Below are 14,247 nucleotides of genomic sequence, written 5' to 3'. Positions count from 1 at the left end.
CTTGGCATTCCTTATGATCTATCCTGTTACTTTCAGTTGGTTCTCTTCTCCACTTTCTGAAGGATTGTTTTTTGGCTCTAATGATTTCCTTTATCTTACTGTTTAGCCACTGTTTAGCCGTTTCTCTTTCACTGATCGTAAGAAACTCCCAGAAACAGGAGTCAAGATTTAAATTTCACATCTTGAGGTGAATGAGTTTTTTGCTTGAGCATGTGCACTTTAAAAATGACTCTGGGAGGTTTATTTAATGACCAATGAAAGAGAAACAGCCCAGTTTGCCGCGATGTTGGGGTCTTTTTCTCTCATTCATCAGAAACTGCCAGAGAGTACATAGTAACATAGTAAATGACGGCAGAAAAAGACCTGCATGGTCCATCCAGTCTGCCCAACAAGACAAACTCATATGTGCTACTTTTTGTGTATACCCTACTTTGATTTGTACCTGTCCTCTTCAGGGCACAGACCGTATAAGTCTGTCCAGCACTATCCCCGCCTCCCAACCACCAGCCCCGCCTCCCACCACTGGCTCTGGCACAGACCATATAAGTCTGCCCAGCACTATCCTCGCCTCCCACCACCGGCTGGCTCTGCCACCCAATCTCGGCTAAGCTCCTTAGGATCCATTCCTTCTGAATAGGATTCCTTTATGTTTATCCCACGTGTGTTTGAATTCTGTTTAGTGGATGCAGTTGACTTAGCAGGGTTTGGATGGTTTCCTGGGAGAAATGTCCATGGAACATTGTTGAGATGGACTTGGGATGGTCCACTGCTATTATGGGATGGGCAGTGTTGGATCTGTTTTGCTGTTCTGGGATCTTGCCAGGTTCTTGTGAGCTGGATTGGCCACTGCTGGAGACAGGATACTGGGCTTGATGGACCTTCAGCCTGTCCCAATATGGCAATGCTTATGTTCTTATGTAACAGGCTCAGTATTTTTCTTTAGACGGGAGGTTGGGTGGCCTAGACAATTAAGGGGAAGGGTTAAGTGTTATGAATCTCACAGGCTTTTTGGAATCTCCCATTAGAAGTAAATTACACAATAACTCCAGTGGAAACTTTTGCTCTGGGATTTGATCCCATTTTGTCTTTACATTAACTCTTTATGGAATCATAAATTTGCATTTTTCCTCTCTTTGAAACCTAGAGTTTTAGCTCGGGGCGTTCGCTTCATGTTACATTTTCCTTGTAATTGTTCGGTTGTATTTGAGGGTAAGATTTCTCAGTTCTTTGATTCTAAGCAGTTATTGGAATTTATCACTGCAAAGGAAGGGCTAAAAATCAAGGTTACCATTCCTGTGGCTTAAATCACAGTGGAGGCTGCACTGGATCGCATTGTTTATCTAGAATACTCTTTTCTCTTATGCTAGTTCCTGGATCTATTTTTGCTTGATCAATGGATGAATGTGTATTTAGTTTACAGCCCCTTTTTAGCCAGGTCAGTGTGTCTCAAATGTAACTAATGCTTTACAACAGAATCTGCTGACATTGAACCTGTTCTAAAGTACAGGGAAATGGGTGTTTATGCACCAGGTCTGTGCAGCAGAAACATGTTAGAAAAATTAATGGGTATAATATCAACGGGTTCAAAGTCTGCAAATAACCAGTTATCTTTCTGACTTTAGAAACATAACTAGTTATTATCCCAACACTGTCACAGTGACTGGCTTCCCTGGCCACTTGGCATTTGGGGGGACGAAAGCCACTGGGGCGGTTAAGAGGGGCAAACCCCCCCCCCCCCCCCAATCCCACCAGTGAATTGCTGCTTAATAGCAGCTGTTTCCCAAATCCTAGATGTGCTGGGTAGGAGGCTTAACTCCTGACGTTGATCCTTTAGGACATAAGACATTTAATCCCCTTCTGAAATGGGGATTTAATGACTATGAACTAGGTACTCCCTTGTCCCACCCAAGACACACCCCCTTTGCCATTTGCACACACTTGGGTTTGAGACTTGCATATCTCAACTTTGTAAATGGGGACACTTTTGCAAGATAAACATTTAAGTTCAGGTTTATGCACATATCAAACACAAATAGGACTTGTAAAATGAGGGCCTTTCTTTTTCCTTAGGTCATTTCCTGTTTGTCCTGATATCACTACATTGGAGCGATCTTCATAACTAAATATTTCTACAAAATAAAAGTGAATCTAAAAAGTGTCATAGCTCATAAATACAGTGAACAGGGCAATGGGCCAGGGCTCCAGCTTCCACTTCTAGCTTAGTGGACTCTGTCAGTTACACACGTCCCTATCACATTTCCGTGACTGAAGTTACACCAACTCTATGGCTGATGTAAATGCAGGACTGTAAAGGTACGGCAAGCCAATACTGGGTTAAGTTAGGTGCTCAGATGTATCTTTGGGGCACCAGGTACAGAAATGTCCATCTATCATAGAGTCTGTTTCAATGTCCAGCACTGAAAATGAGCTCAGTGCCTGTAACCTAACTGTCCAGTTTTATGGGCATCTAACAGTAGTTTGACATTTAGCATATGAATTCCTTCGAGGGTCATTTTCAGAAGGCATTTATGCACGTAACTTGACCTAACTAAAAAGTGGCCACCTCAAATGCCGCTAAAGGTCTGCAGTAGTTACAAACTGTGGGGTCAATATTCAAAGCGAATACATTTTCCAGAAACAGCTCCCAGCTGTTTAAATCACATCTGGGGCTAACCAGGTATGTTCAGTGGCAACTTAGTTGGACAGTGCCATTGAAAAAGGCTGATTAGCGCCCAAGCCAAAACAGACTATTTTGTGGGCATTCCAGAGGCGGAGTCAGCATGTAGCCGGTTAAATGCTGATATTAAGATAATCACATAAATCCCAGTTCTTCACAGCCAGTCAAGTGCTGAATATCACACTTAAGCAGCTAAGTCTAAGCCGGCAATATATCCAGTGCCAGAGCCTAGGCGTGGCTTCAGCATTCAATATACAGGCATAAAGCCCTTGGTGGTCATCAAAACTCTGTATTTTGTGCACGGGAAAAAGAGGCATTCCTGTGTGTGTTTACGTCGAAGAAACAACACAACATGGGGATAAATTTTATGGGAGGATGCCTGTGAAGAGGTCTCAAAAATATACCCCTTTTATCTAAATCAGATTATTGCAGTCTTCTGTTGTTAAGTGCTTCTAGAAGTCAACTACAAAGATTGCAATCTGTACAAAATATGGCTGTGAGATTAATTTTTTCTTTGCGTAACATAGTAGATGACTGCAGAGAAAGACCTGCACGGTCCATCCAGTCTGCCCAACAAGATAAACTCATATGTGCTACTTTTGTGTATACCTGACCTTGATTTACATATGCCATTTTCAGGGCACAGACTGTAGAAGTCTTGCCCAGCACTAGCCCCGCCTCCCAACCACCAGCCCCACCCCGGCTCTGCCACCCAATCTCGGCTAAGCTCCTTAGGATCCATTCCTTCTGAACAGGATTCCTTTATGTTTATCCCACACATTTTTGAATTCCGTTACCGTTTTCATCTCCACCACCTCCTGCGGGAGGGCATTCCAAGCATGCCCTTCCGTGGGAGGTGGCTGTGAGATATTTTTATTTGCGTAAGCATGACTATATTACCCAGTTTTACTTACAATTCATTGGTTGCCGATAGAAGCTAGAGTTTTATTCAAATTTGCATGTGTTTTTAAAATTTTAACCGGACACTGTCCAAGTTATTTAATAGCACAATTGGAGCTTAAAGATTTTAAAAAAACATAGAAGATCATAGATTTGGAATTCTTTGGCTTTAAAATTAGAAGTTCTGAACAGTTATGATAGCTTTCGGAAGTCTCTGAAGGCTATTCTTTTTAGAAGATTTGTCTGTTAATTTTCCTTTTTATTTTATTAGATGGTATAATTGTAGTTCCCAAGGTTGGTCTTGGTTTCTAGTTTTTATCTTGTTGTAAACTGCCTAGAACTTATAGGTCAAGTGGTCTAGAAATGTAATCTAATACCAGTTTATAAAGGCTACATAGCTGCCTCAGAGCTAATTCTCTCCGACAAATTCCTAACTGCTTTGAGGCAGCTGCAGATGGATAATGTGTGCTCTAAGCATGTACGCATGTGTTTCATACAGTATGTGCTTATATCACAACTCCATTCAAACTGCATGCCTAGCAACGCCTTCGTGCAGATCATAGGCACTACCTTTTCATGTGTGCACAACTGCATAATAAGTTATGCTTTACATGCAGAAAATTACCCTCAAATTACACAATTTTCAAATGTATGGGCACACTATTTTGCACTCCCTTTCCCTCACCACTCATGCAAACAGCAGGCTCAGGGGTTGTGGGTGCTTTAATGATGCAAGCCTATCACTTGATAATGTTCAGTGTTTTGCATATTTAGAAACTAGATGGGCTATTTCAAAATTGCATTGATTTCTCGCTTTCTCTTCAGGAAAACAGCCATTACACAGACCTTGATGCCTCATTACTGTAACACAGTAAGTACTTCTTGCCGGTACTGGGATTCATTGTAACCATAATACAAACAATCTTCAAACATTGATGAGGTGGGCAATTTTTAAAGTCTTTTCTGGGGGTAAAACACTGCATTAGCTATAGAAATTGCCCTTCATACAATTTCTTACCTTCTTTTAGGGTCAGGTGTACACCCCTAGCAGTGGCAAGTTACACATAGTGTGATTCCTGCCTGGGGGACTGGATCTACTCACATACTTTGGGAATTTGCAAACTGATGTGTGTATTTTAGCTCTGAAAAAGTCACCCCAGAAATCAGTAAGGGTTTTTATTGTTTCCAACCCAACAGAAGTTGGAAGAATTATACAAAAAAGAGCCAGAATCATCTGTCTGGCTGGGGGTAAAATAACTCTGAAAATTTAAGAAAATTATGAGATGAAATTTGGCTTGTGGGAAGAACCAGTAAAAAGGCACATCAGATCTGAAAATAAGCCAGATTGGAATGAGGATTCCAGAGAAATAAGCTCTCCCCCCCCCCTCCCAAAAAAAAGCCCAATGCATTACTATGGGGTGATTAGTTCCACCTTCTGCAGGATAGAAATTTAAGATACAATGAAACACAGCAGTTATGCAATTGCTCATTTCAAACTGCCTAATACCCACCACCAAAACTAACCCCAATCCCCCCCCCCCCCCCCCAGTTTCTGTAGCTAATACACTGGAAGCAGGCAGGGAAGACTCACTCACATGGGGGGGAGGGGGGAGCAAGGATTGAAGACCTGCAGATTGAGGTTTTAAGCTTTGAAAATGTCCAGACACATTAACTATTTTCCTACCTACCAGACATTCACATAAAAATCTGTAGAATCCAGAAAAAAGCAAGACAGTTATCAATCCTAACCTCCCAAATCATGAGCACATCAGGAGCCTGCCTAGTTTGCCAATGACTTCATCTGGCCCCGCTTATAGCAACATAGATTAGTTGGCAGTTCACATAGTAACATAGTAAATGACGGCAGATAAAGACCTGTGCGGTCCATCCAGTCTGCCCAACAAGATATGTGATTCAGTCAGCAGTTTTCACAGTAGAAACAACAAAGATAATGAAATATATATCAGAACGACTAAAAATATAGCACATAGGGGACAAGGAATTACCCCTGTGTGTTTTGAGGTGCATGTGTTGTGTGGGGCTAGTTTGGGGGGAGGATGGTGGTTGTGATAGGGTGGGGAAGATTGGGAGATGGTGGAACAGCTGCAGGGGGTAGGTTTTAGGATAGTGGAACAGTTGTGGTATGCATAGGTTTGGGGGTAATGGAATGGTGCAGGGGTTAGAAGTTTGAGGGTGGGGCAGTAGCAGAGGATAATTATGGGCTTAGGGAAGTTTGAGGCAGTTGCAATGAGGTAGCTTTTGGAGTTGGGGAAGTTCTTGGGGGGGCTTGGGGATGGGGAAGTTTTGGGTGAGACATCTGCATGAGTTTTGGGGATTGGGAAAATTTGGGGGTAAATTTTGAGATTGGGGCAGTTGCTGGGAGTAGGGTTGGAGTTGGGGCAATTTGGGGGATCAAGACATCTTGGGGATGGTGGGGCAGATGCAGAGTGTAGAAGTTGGGGAAGTTTGGAAGTGGGACAGTTTCAGTGGGTACTTCTTGAGGTTAGGGGCAGTTGCAGTGGGCATTTTTTAGGGTTGGGGCAGTTGTGGGGGTTAGTTTTTGAAGGCAGGGGTAGTTGCAGGGAGTACTTTTGGGGTTTGGGGCAGTTTGGGTGATGAGGAGAGTAGAGACAGTTGTTTTATCCCATCCCATTCAATTTTCAATTTTTTTTTCTCCAGTCAGACATTCAACCAATAGTATCAGATACAATCATATAGTCCAAACTGTAAACCAAATACATTATTTAAAACTGGATCTACTGTATAATTGAAATCACACTAACCTCAAAACCCTGCCAGTAAATGCAACAAAAACTACTTGAGAAACATAAAATACCACAAAATTATTTTTCTTTATGTATCCGAAAAGCATATAATATTCAAAATGAAGCCCAAGCCGCCATCTTGCTTCAAGATTTCAGAAAAGTGTGGTCTTTATATGATTAATTTATTTGCATTCAAAAGTATCACAAAAAATATATCTGGGTAAATGATTAGATACATAGCAATCCTGCATATGAGAATCCCGTTTTAAATATTCAAAGAATTAACTCAGAGAACCGTGCAGCTGATTATGTGTGTACAAGTACGCATACCCACAAGATCATGAGGGCTGATACTTGCACTGTGCAAACGCGTTCCCAGTACTGCTACGGTGCAAGAAAATGTGCTTTTCATAATTATTTCTTGTATTCTCTTTCCTAGCACAACAGGAACAGAAGCAAAGAGCAGCAAAGGCCCAAGAGAGAAAACGAGATCATGAGCGAGGGAAGTGCTGAACTAAGTATGCAGGAAACCGAAGCGTGCCATCAGGATCACTCCATGCGGACTCTGGAAAAAAAAAAAACAGACCCACCGGTTCATCTGTAAAATAAATTATTTCTGAAAAAAAAAAAAGCCTCAGCCACCTATCTCTGAACTTGTTCTGCTCGTGTAAGCATCAACGTGACTGCTGAATATGAAGTAGAATGGAGATTGTATTACATAACAAAACTATTGGACTATGTAGAGATTGAGACTTTGTTTGTTTGTTGTTTTTTTTACTTGTGTGCCTATGGTAAAGGATTTTAGAAACCAGAGAAGGGTGGAATTTTCACAGTTGTAAAATCAAACAGAAGTCCTATCTCTGCTTAACAAGAGTTCAAGGGAACCTGCCACCCCACAAACCTCGGATGCATGATCCATTTCCACTGGAAGGGAAACTGTAACATGCCCTGGCCACCCACTGTGATACACAGTTGCATAGGTTGGAAAGAAGACCAGAGGTTCATGTGTAAAAAGCAGGGTCCTGCCGACAGGAGACAAACTGGCAAAGGCATTGATCCAGGGTTCACTCTACAGATTAAGTGCACAACTGCAGATTTCATTCCGACACTGATTATGACGTAAATTTGTTTTCATCCAGTCTATTAAAGAAAATGTATTGATGTTCTAAAGGTTGGCTTTGCTAAGACTACAGAAAACCTACAAGTTACCCATTAGGTAAAGGTTTCACTGATAATAGGAGGGGATTCTTCAGCTCTCAAATGATAAAAGCCCTTGAGGAAAATCACATAAACCCTTCCTGTACGTTTAAAGGGTTATTTGATAAGGGGACACCTACTTTAAGCATGAAACTAGGTGTCCACGAAAGCACAGGATATAGAGACACAGGCTTTATAAAATACTAGCTTACGTGGCACAGACAACGCCTACATTACCCATTGTGACTTTCCACACCTGCAATAACATAGTAACATAGTAGATGACGGCAGAAAATCTACTATGTTACTATGTTATTGCAGGTGTGGAAAGTCACACCAGCCCAAGTTTTATGACAAAGGCATGAACAGTCTAGTATTTTATCATCTACTAGTAAAACATGCCCATTTCTGACACAAATGAAACGGGCGCTAACAAGGTTTTCCTCAGAGTGTGTATGTTTGAGAGAGAGTGTGTGTGAGAGATGGAGTGTGTGTGTCAGAGAATGAGAGAGAGACTGTGTGTGTGTGTGTGTGTGTGTTTTTGAGAGATAGAGTGTGACAGACAGGGAGTGTGTCAGAAAGAGTGTTTGTGAGAGACAGTGAGTGAATGAGTTTGAGCCCCCACCCCCCCCCTCTCACAGGGCCCCCCACCCCACCCCCCGCCTCTCTGCTCTCAGGACACCCTCCCCACTCTCAGGACCCCCTCCCCACCTCCCCACCTCCCCTGCCCCCCCCCCCCCCCAGCCATCCATATCCAGCGACCCTCCTCTGCCCCTGCACCCACCCATGTCCAGCGACCCTCCCCCCCCCCCCCCCCCCGGCGCATCAAACCCCCTCACCACCCGCAGCTGCCACTGGTAACGCTGTCCGGCCGCTGCTGCTTCTCCTGTTGAGCAGCAGCGGCCGCTTCAAAAAGAAAAAAAGCGATAAATGTTTTTAAACCCAGCCCAAATCATTCGCAAATGCCTGAGTCTTAAAACACAGTCTCTGCAGCCACTCCTCCTCTCGCCTGTCATGTCGCTGCGCTGCTCCAGGGTCTTACTCCAGGGGCAGTGACGTGGAGGCGAGAGGAGGAGCGGCTGCGTTGTAAGACTCGGGCATTTGCGAATGATTTGGGCTGGGTTTTAAAGGTTTTTTTTTTCTTTTTGTAGCGGCCGCTGCTGCTCAACAGGAGAAGTAGCAGTGGCCGGACAGCGTTACCACTGGCAGCTGTGGGAGGGGGGGGCTTGGGTGATGCGCCGAGGGTTCTGTGGTGCTGTGCTTGTAGTTTTTTGATGCGCCGCTCCCTGCCACTTGCTCCGAAGTGGCAGGGAGCGGCACACTGACAGCTGATTCCCAGACCTGGGAATCAGCTGAGTGACATCATCCTGGCTATGGAGCCTAGCTCAGCAACTCCAGGAGCCACGGACACAGGCAGTCCCACATTAGAACATTGGTGGTGAGAATTATTATATAGGATACCTGAAACTTCATCATGTGCAGCCTGTGAGTACAGTAGCACCATCCTATCAAAGCCTGTTCTTTCATGATGGTTGGTATTTCAAAAGAGGCCACTTACATGTGCATTGTAGCCATGTAAGCACGGAAATGACTTTATGAAATGATCTCTTAATCAGGTAATAACATGACACCCCAAAAACTGGAAAAGGCACAAATTTTATGCTTATTTTATAAAACATAGGTGCCTTTGTGCTTCTCTAAAACAAGCATTCAGAACCAGGTTCTTATGTAAAGGTATAAAAACACATACATGTATTACAGCTCTGTCCACCCTAAGCCCAATGCTGGTATTTATGAGCAAAAGCAACCATACCATTTTATAACATCCCTTAAAGGGCCAGGGCCGCCGAGAGACAATGCTGGGCCCGAGGCAAACAATCTTCAGGGCCCTGCTCCCCCTCCCCCTCCACCGTAGGGAATGAGAGGAGTGTTCTGCTGACTACAGGTCCTTTCTGACGCATCCCACCTCCACATAGGCAGGACACGGCAGTAAGAAAGACCGACCTGTGGCTGGAAGAGCAGTCTCTTTTGATCGCTGGCATCGGGCACAGAGAATCTCCCCCCCCCCCACCACCAGCCTCTGAAGGGCAATTTTCTTTCAAAAGATAAGAAATTAACTCTTGCTGTAGCTGTTTCAGGCTGTTTTGGTGTGTCTACATGTTTCAGCAAGGTTTTGTGATATCGAGATGCAGAGAATGCATTGGACTGTTGCATCATTCAAGTCTAATTGTAACACAGTGCAAAACAAATTCACTAAAATTATACTTCCTCAAAGTTTAGAGAACTGATAGTTACTGTACAGTGGTTATTAAACTATATGTACATTGTAAATGGCTGATGATCAGCAAAGGCTTTGATTTTACTGTGAAAGGCAGTAGATCAGTGTTTAATATATTCCAGGGCTTAGAAGAGGTCAGAGAAAAGAGACAGCAAGAACCGTGAGAAGCTCTTATGGTGCACCACAAAAGTCATCAAGGCTCTGGTAAGAAACCCAGAAGGGATTTGTTACCAAATTTAGGTGGGTTTTTTTTTTTTGTTACATTTGTACCCCGCGCTTTCCCACTCATGGCAGGCTCAATGCGGCTTACCTGGGGCAATGGAGAGTTAAGAGACTTGCCCAGAGTCACAAGGTGCTGCCTGTGCCTGAAGTGGGAATCGAACTCAGTTCCTCAGGACCAAAGTCCACCACCCTAACCACTAGGCCACTCCTCCACTGTTGCTACTATTTGAGATTCTACATGGAATGTTGCTATTCCACTAGAAGTTGGCCCTTGCAGATCACCAATGTGGCCGCGCAGGCTTCTGCTTCTGTGAGTCTGACATACGTGCAGGACGTCAGACTCACAGAAACAGAAGCCTGCGCAGCCTTCTACATGGAATGTTGCTAGTGGAATAGCAACATTCCATGTAGAATCTCCAATAGTATCTATTTTATTTTGTTACATTTGTACCCTGCGCTTTCCCACTCATGGCAGGCTCAATGCGGCTTACCTGGGGCAATGGAGGGTTAAGTGACTTGCCCAGAGTCACAAGGAGCTGCCTGTGCCTGAAGTGGGAATCAAACTCAGTTCCTCAGTTCCCCAGGACCAAAGTCCACCACCCTAACCACTAGGCCACTCCTCCACTGTTGCTACTATTTGAGATTCTACATGGAATGTTGTTATTCCACTAGAAGTTGGCCCTTGCAGATCACCAATGTGGCCGTGCAGGCTTCTGCTTCTGTACGTGCAGGACGTCAGACTCACAGAAACAGAAGTCTGCGCAGCCTTCTACATGGAATGTTGCTAATGTTGCTAGTGGAATAGCAACATTCCACGTAGAATCTCCAATAGTATCTATTTTATTTTTGTTACATTTGTACCCTGCGCTTTCCCACTCATGGCAGGCTCAATGCGGCTTACATGGGGCAATGGAGGGTTAAGTGACTTGCCCAGAGTCACAAGGAGCTGCCTGTGCCTGAAGTGGGAATCAAACTCAGTTCCTCAGTTCCCCAGGACCAAAGTCCACCACCCTAACCACTAGGCCACTCCTGCACAAATGCTCACTAAAAAAACTTTCCCCTTGTAAGTACCCTTTTACTAAGATGGCTAAGCTCTAACGCAGGTTTAGGGCACTAAAAGGTAGCTAATCACGTGCTTTTTTTTTTCTTTTTGGAGGGGACGAAAACTGAGAAAGAATGCATTCCAAATGCGCTAACTGGATAACATTGACTTAACATGGGAGCCCTCCAGGCCTCCTAAATAGGAGGCAGTAACTGCTCCCACATTCTGTTTTGCAAGTCCCACCCACTAATTAAAAAAACTACCACTAGACCTGCAAAAGTAAAACTACAAAGTGCCCTATTTTACTCCCACGGTAAAAATAGATTTAGCACATAGGAAAGTCCTGCGTTAGGATGCATTAAGCTCATTTTTTACTGCATCTTAAGAAAAGGGCCCTTTACTAAATGACAGGAATTTTTGTGCAGATTTTTTCTAAATTAGAACAAAGAATTTGCTATGGACATATATCTCTTGATACTGTGCCCATGGTGTCAGCAGTTTTTGTTTTTTTAACATAATCCATCATGCAGAAAAAAATCCAGACTTTGGCAGTGGCTGGACTGAATACCCAAGTACCGGCTCCTCTGGAACACAGCGATATTCATCCCGTAGATGGATAGCACTTAGGACAACAAGAAACCTGTGCTAAGTTATATCCAGATAGTGGCATTGCCCCACCGCTAACCGGATACCACAAGGCAGTCTGTGAAAATTTTCAGGAACTGCCTCCAGCTAGTGCCCCTATCTCTCCAAGTGACAACTATCTGAATAAATGCTTTTAAATATCATCCTCATATCCCTTTAGAAGACAGCTCTGATCGTAAACCCTGCGTGGGAAGGGGAATATTCAAAATCTCTTTGAAAATTGCTCACCTCCACACTTTTAATAGCTTAGGTCAGCAAGGCAACTCAGCATGATAAAATGTAACTTTTTTCACAAACAGGGATGATGCTGAAAAAAAACCCTGAAAAACTTTCTAATATTTGCAATAAAGAAAAAATTGTAGTATTTTTGCATGTTTTTTCACAGATTGACCATAGCCCCTTCAAGGTAGTAAATGTCCACATCTAGTCAAGCTACACCGAAACCGCATTTACTCTATATGCGTACTGGCATTTGTCTGTCGACACCATGGCTGCCATGTGCACATGAGCAGGCAGTCAGCAAGTGGTATTGCAAAATGCCATCTGCCGGTCAAGTTGAGCACACCAGTGGAAATGAATTGCAGCTCAAGCCCCACCGGTCAGTTGAAGAAACCACACAGCTGCCGAGAGCCTCCTCCCTACCAGTCAAAGAAAATGCAATCCTGAGAGCTTTGAGCAATGCAGGGGAGCCCAGACCACATCAAAACTACAACAAATAAAACCATTTTCTGATTAAAAATAACTTTGTAGTAGTTTTTTTTCTCATACGTTTACAAGTTTCAATAAGGGGAGACGTTATCGATGAGGACTACTGTTAAATCGGGTTATTTTAGCACAAGATTTCATTGCATAAAATAGGACCCTTGGATAAAATAACCCGATTTAACGGTAGTGCGCATAGATAACGTCCCCTCTAACTGGGGAATTCATTATAGAGCGTAAACTTAGATCTACAAGTAAAAGTGAGCGGCTATGTGCAAATAATTGGTGATAATTTACAAGGACAAACACTTAATTGGCAGTCATTAGGAGATCTGCCCAATTCTATAACATACATGCCTAATTCCCATGGCATTCAACTCCAAAGGGGGCGTGGCCATGGACATTCCCAGAATTTTGGCATGAAGTTATAAAATATACTGTCATTTCTGTGCCTATCTACCATTGGCAACAAGCATTTACAGCAAGCTGTGACAGACGTAAACGCTTGCACCGCAAGTTAGGTGCGACTCAGCTTTTTATATCTTTTCCACTCATCATTGCTTACTTTTGATTGATCTGTCTTGGCTCCTAGCAGCCAGTATTTGACTAGTGTTCTCTCTTCCTCCCTCCACTCAAGACTTAATAGAAGGAAAACGGACCAGGAATTCCTTTTAGCAACCACTGGCTTCAGTGAGGGCAGCTTTTAGGAGCCTACATATACATTTTGCATTCTAGAGCCATAGTTCAATGTACATCATTAAGATACTACTACATAAATCAGACCCTGAAAAAAAAGGCTTTGAATCTAAGAGCTAGCTATGGCTGAGAAAGCTTAATAAAATCAGGACCTTAATGCACCAATGCACAACAGTGGAAGAAGCCAGCTGCAGTACCCATCCACCTACCCACACATACAGTGGTGGAAATAAGTATTTGATCCCTTGCTGATTTTGTAAGTTTGCCCACTGACAAAGACATGAGCAGCCCATAATTGAAGGGTAGGTTATTGGTAACAGTGAGAGATAGCACATCACAAATTAAATCCGGAAAATCACATTGTGGAAAGTATATGAATTTATTTGCATTCTGCAGAGGGAAATAAGTATTTGATCCCCCACCAACCAGTAAGAGATCTGGCCCCTACAGACCAGGTAGATGCTCCAAATCAACTCGTTACCTGCATGACAGACAGCTGTCGGCAATGGTCACCTGTATGAAAGACACCTGTCCACAGACTCGGTGAATCAGTCAGACTCTAACCTCTACAAAATGGCCAAGAGCAAGGAGCTGTCTAAGGATGTCAGGGATAAGATCATACACCTGCACAAGGCTGGAATGGGCTACAAAACCATCAGTAAGACGCTGGGCGAGAAGGAGACAACTGTTGGTGCCATAGTAAGAAAATGGAAGAAGTACAAAATGACTGTCAATCGACAAAGATCTGGGGCTCCACGCAAAATCTCACCTCGTGGGGTATCCTTGATAGAAATCAGCCTACAACTACAAGGGGGGAACTTGTCAATGATCTCAAGGCAGCTGGGACCACTGTCACCACGAAAACCATTGGTAACACATTACGACATAACGGATTGCAATCCTGCAGTGCCCGCAAGGTCCCCCTGCTCCGGAAGGCACATATGACGGCCCGTCTGAAGTTTGCCAGTGAACACCTGGATGATGCCGAGAGTGATTGGGAGAAGGTGCTGTGGTCAGATGAGACAAAAATTGAGCTCTTTGGCATGAACTCAACTCGCCGTGTTTGGAGGAAGAGAAATGCTGCCTATGACCCAAAGAACACCGTCCCCACTGTCAAGCATGG

At 43.7% G+C, this 14,247-nt stretch overlaps 1 protein-coding gene across 1 annotated transcript in view; it reads left to right on the top strand.

The window, feature by feature from the left end:
- Positions 1–7,741, top strand: part of LOC115476308 (RNA-binding protein Raly-like) — a 99,938-nt gene extending 92,197 nt beyond the window's left edge. The window contains exons 8-9 of the mRNA XM_030212605.1: positions 4,403–4,448; positions 6,782–7,741. Coding sequence (XP_030068465.1) covers positions 4,403–4,444 — 42 coding nt within the window. The 3' untranslated portion in view covers positions 4,445–4,448; positions 6,782–7,741. The remainder of the gene's footprint in view (positions 1–4,402; positions 4,449–6,781) is intronic.
- Positions 7,742–14,247: the final 6,506 nt, after the last annotated feature.

The sequence above is a fragment of the Microcaecilia unicolor genome, chromosome 8 (genome assembly GCF_901765095.1).
Source record: "Microcaecilia unicolor chromosome 8, aMicUni1.1, whole genome shotgun sequence".
NCBI lineage: Eukaryota > Metazoa > Chordata > Amphibia > Gymnophiona > Siphonopidae > Microcaecilia > Microcaecilia unicolor.
The sequence above is the reverse complement of the archived record's forward strand: the minus strand, read 5'-3'. Positions and strand labels throughout refer to the sequence as shown.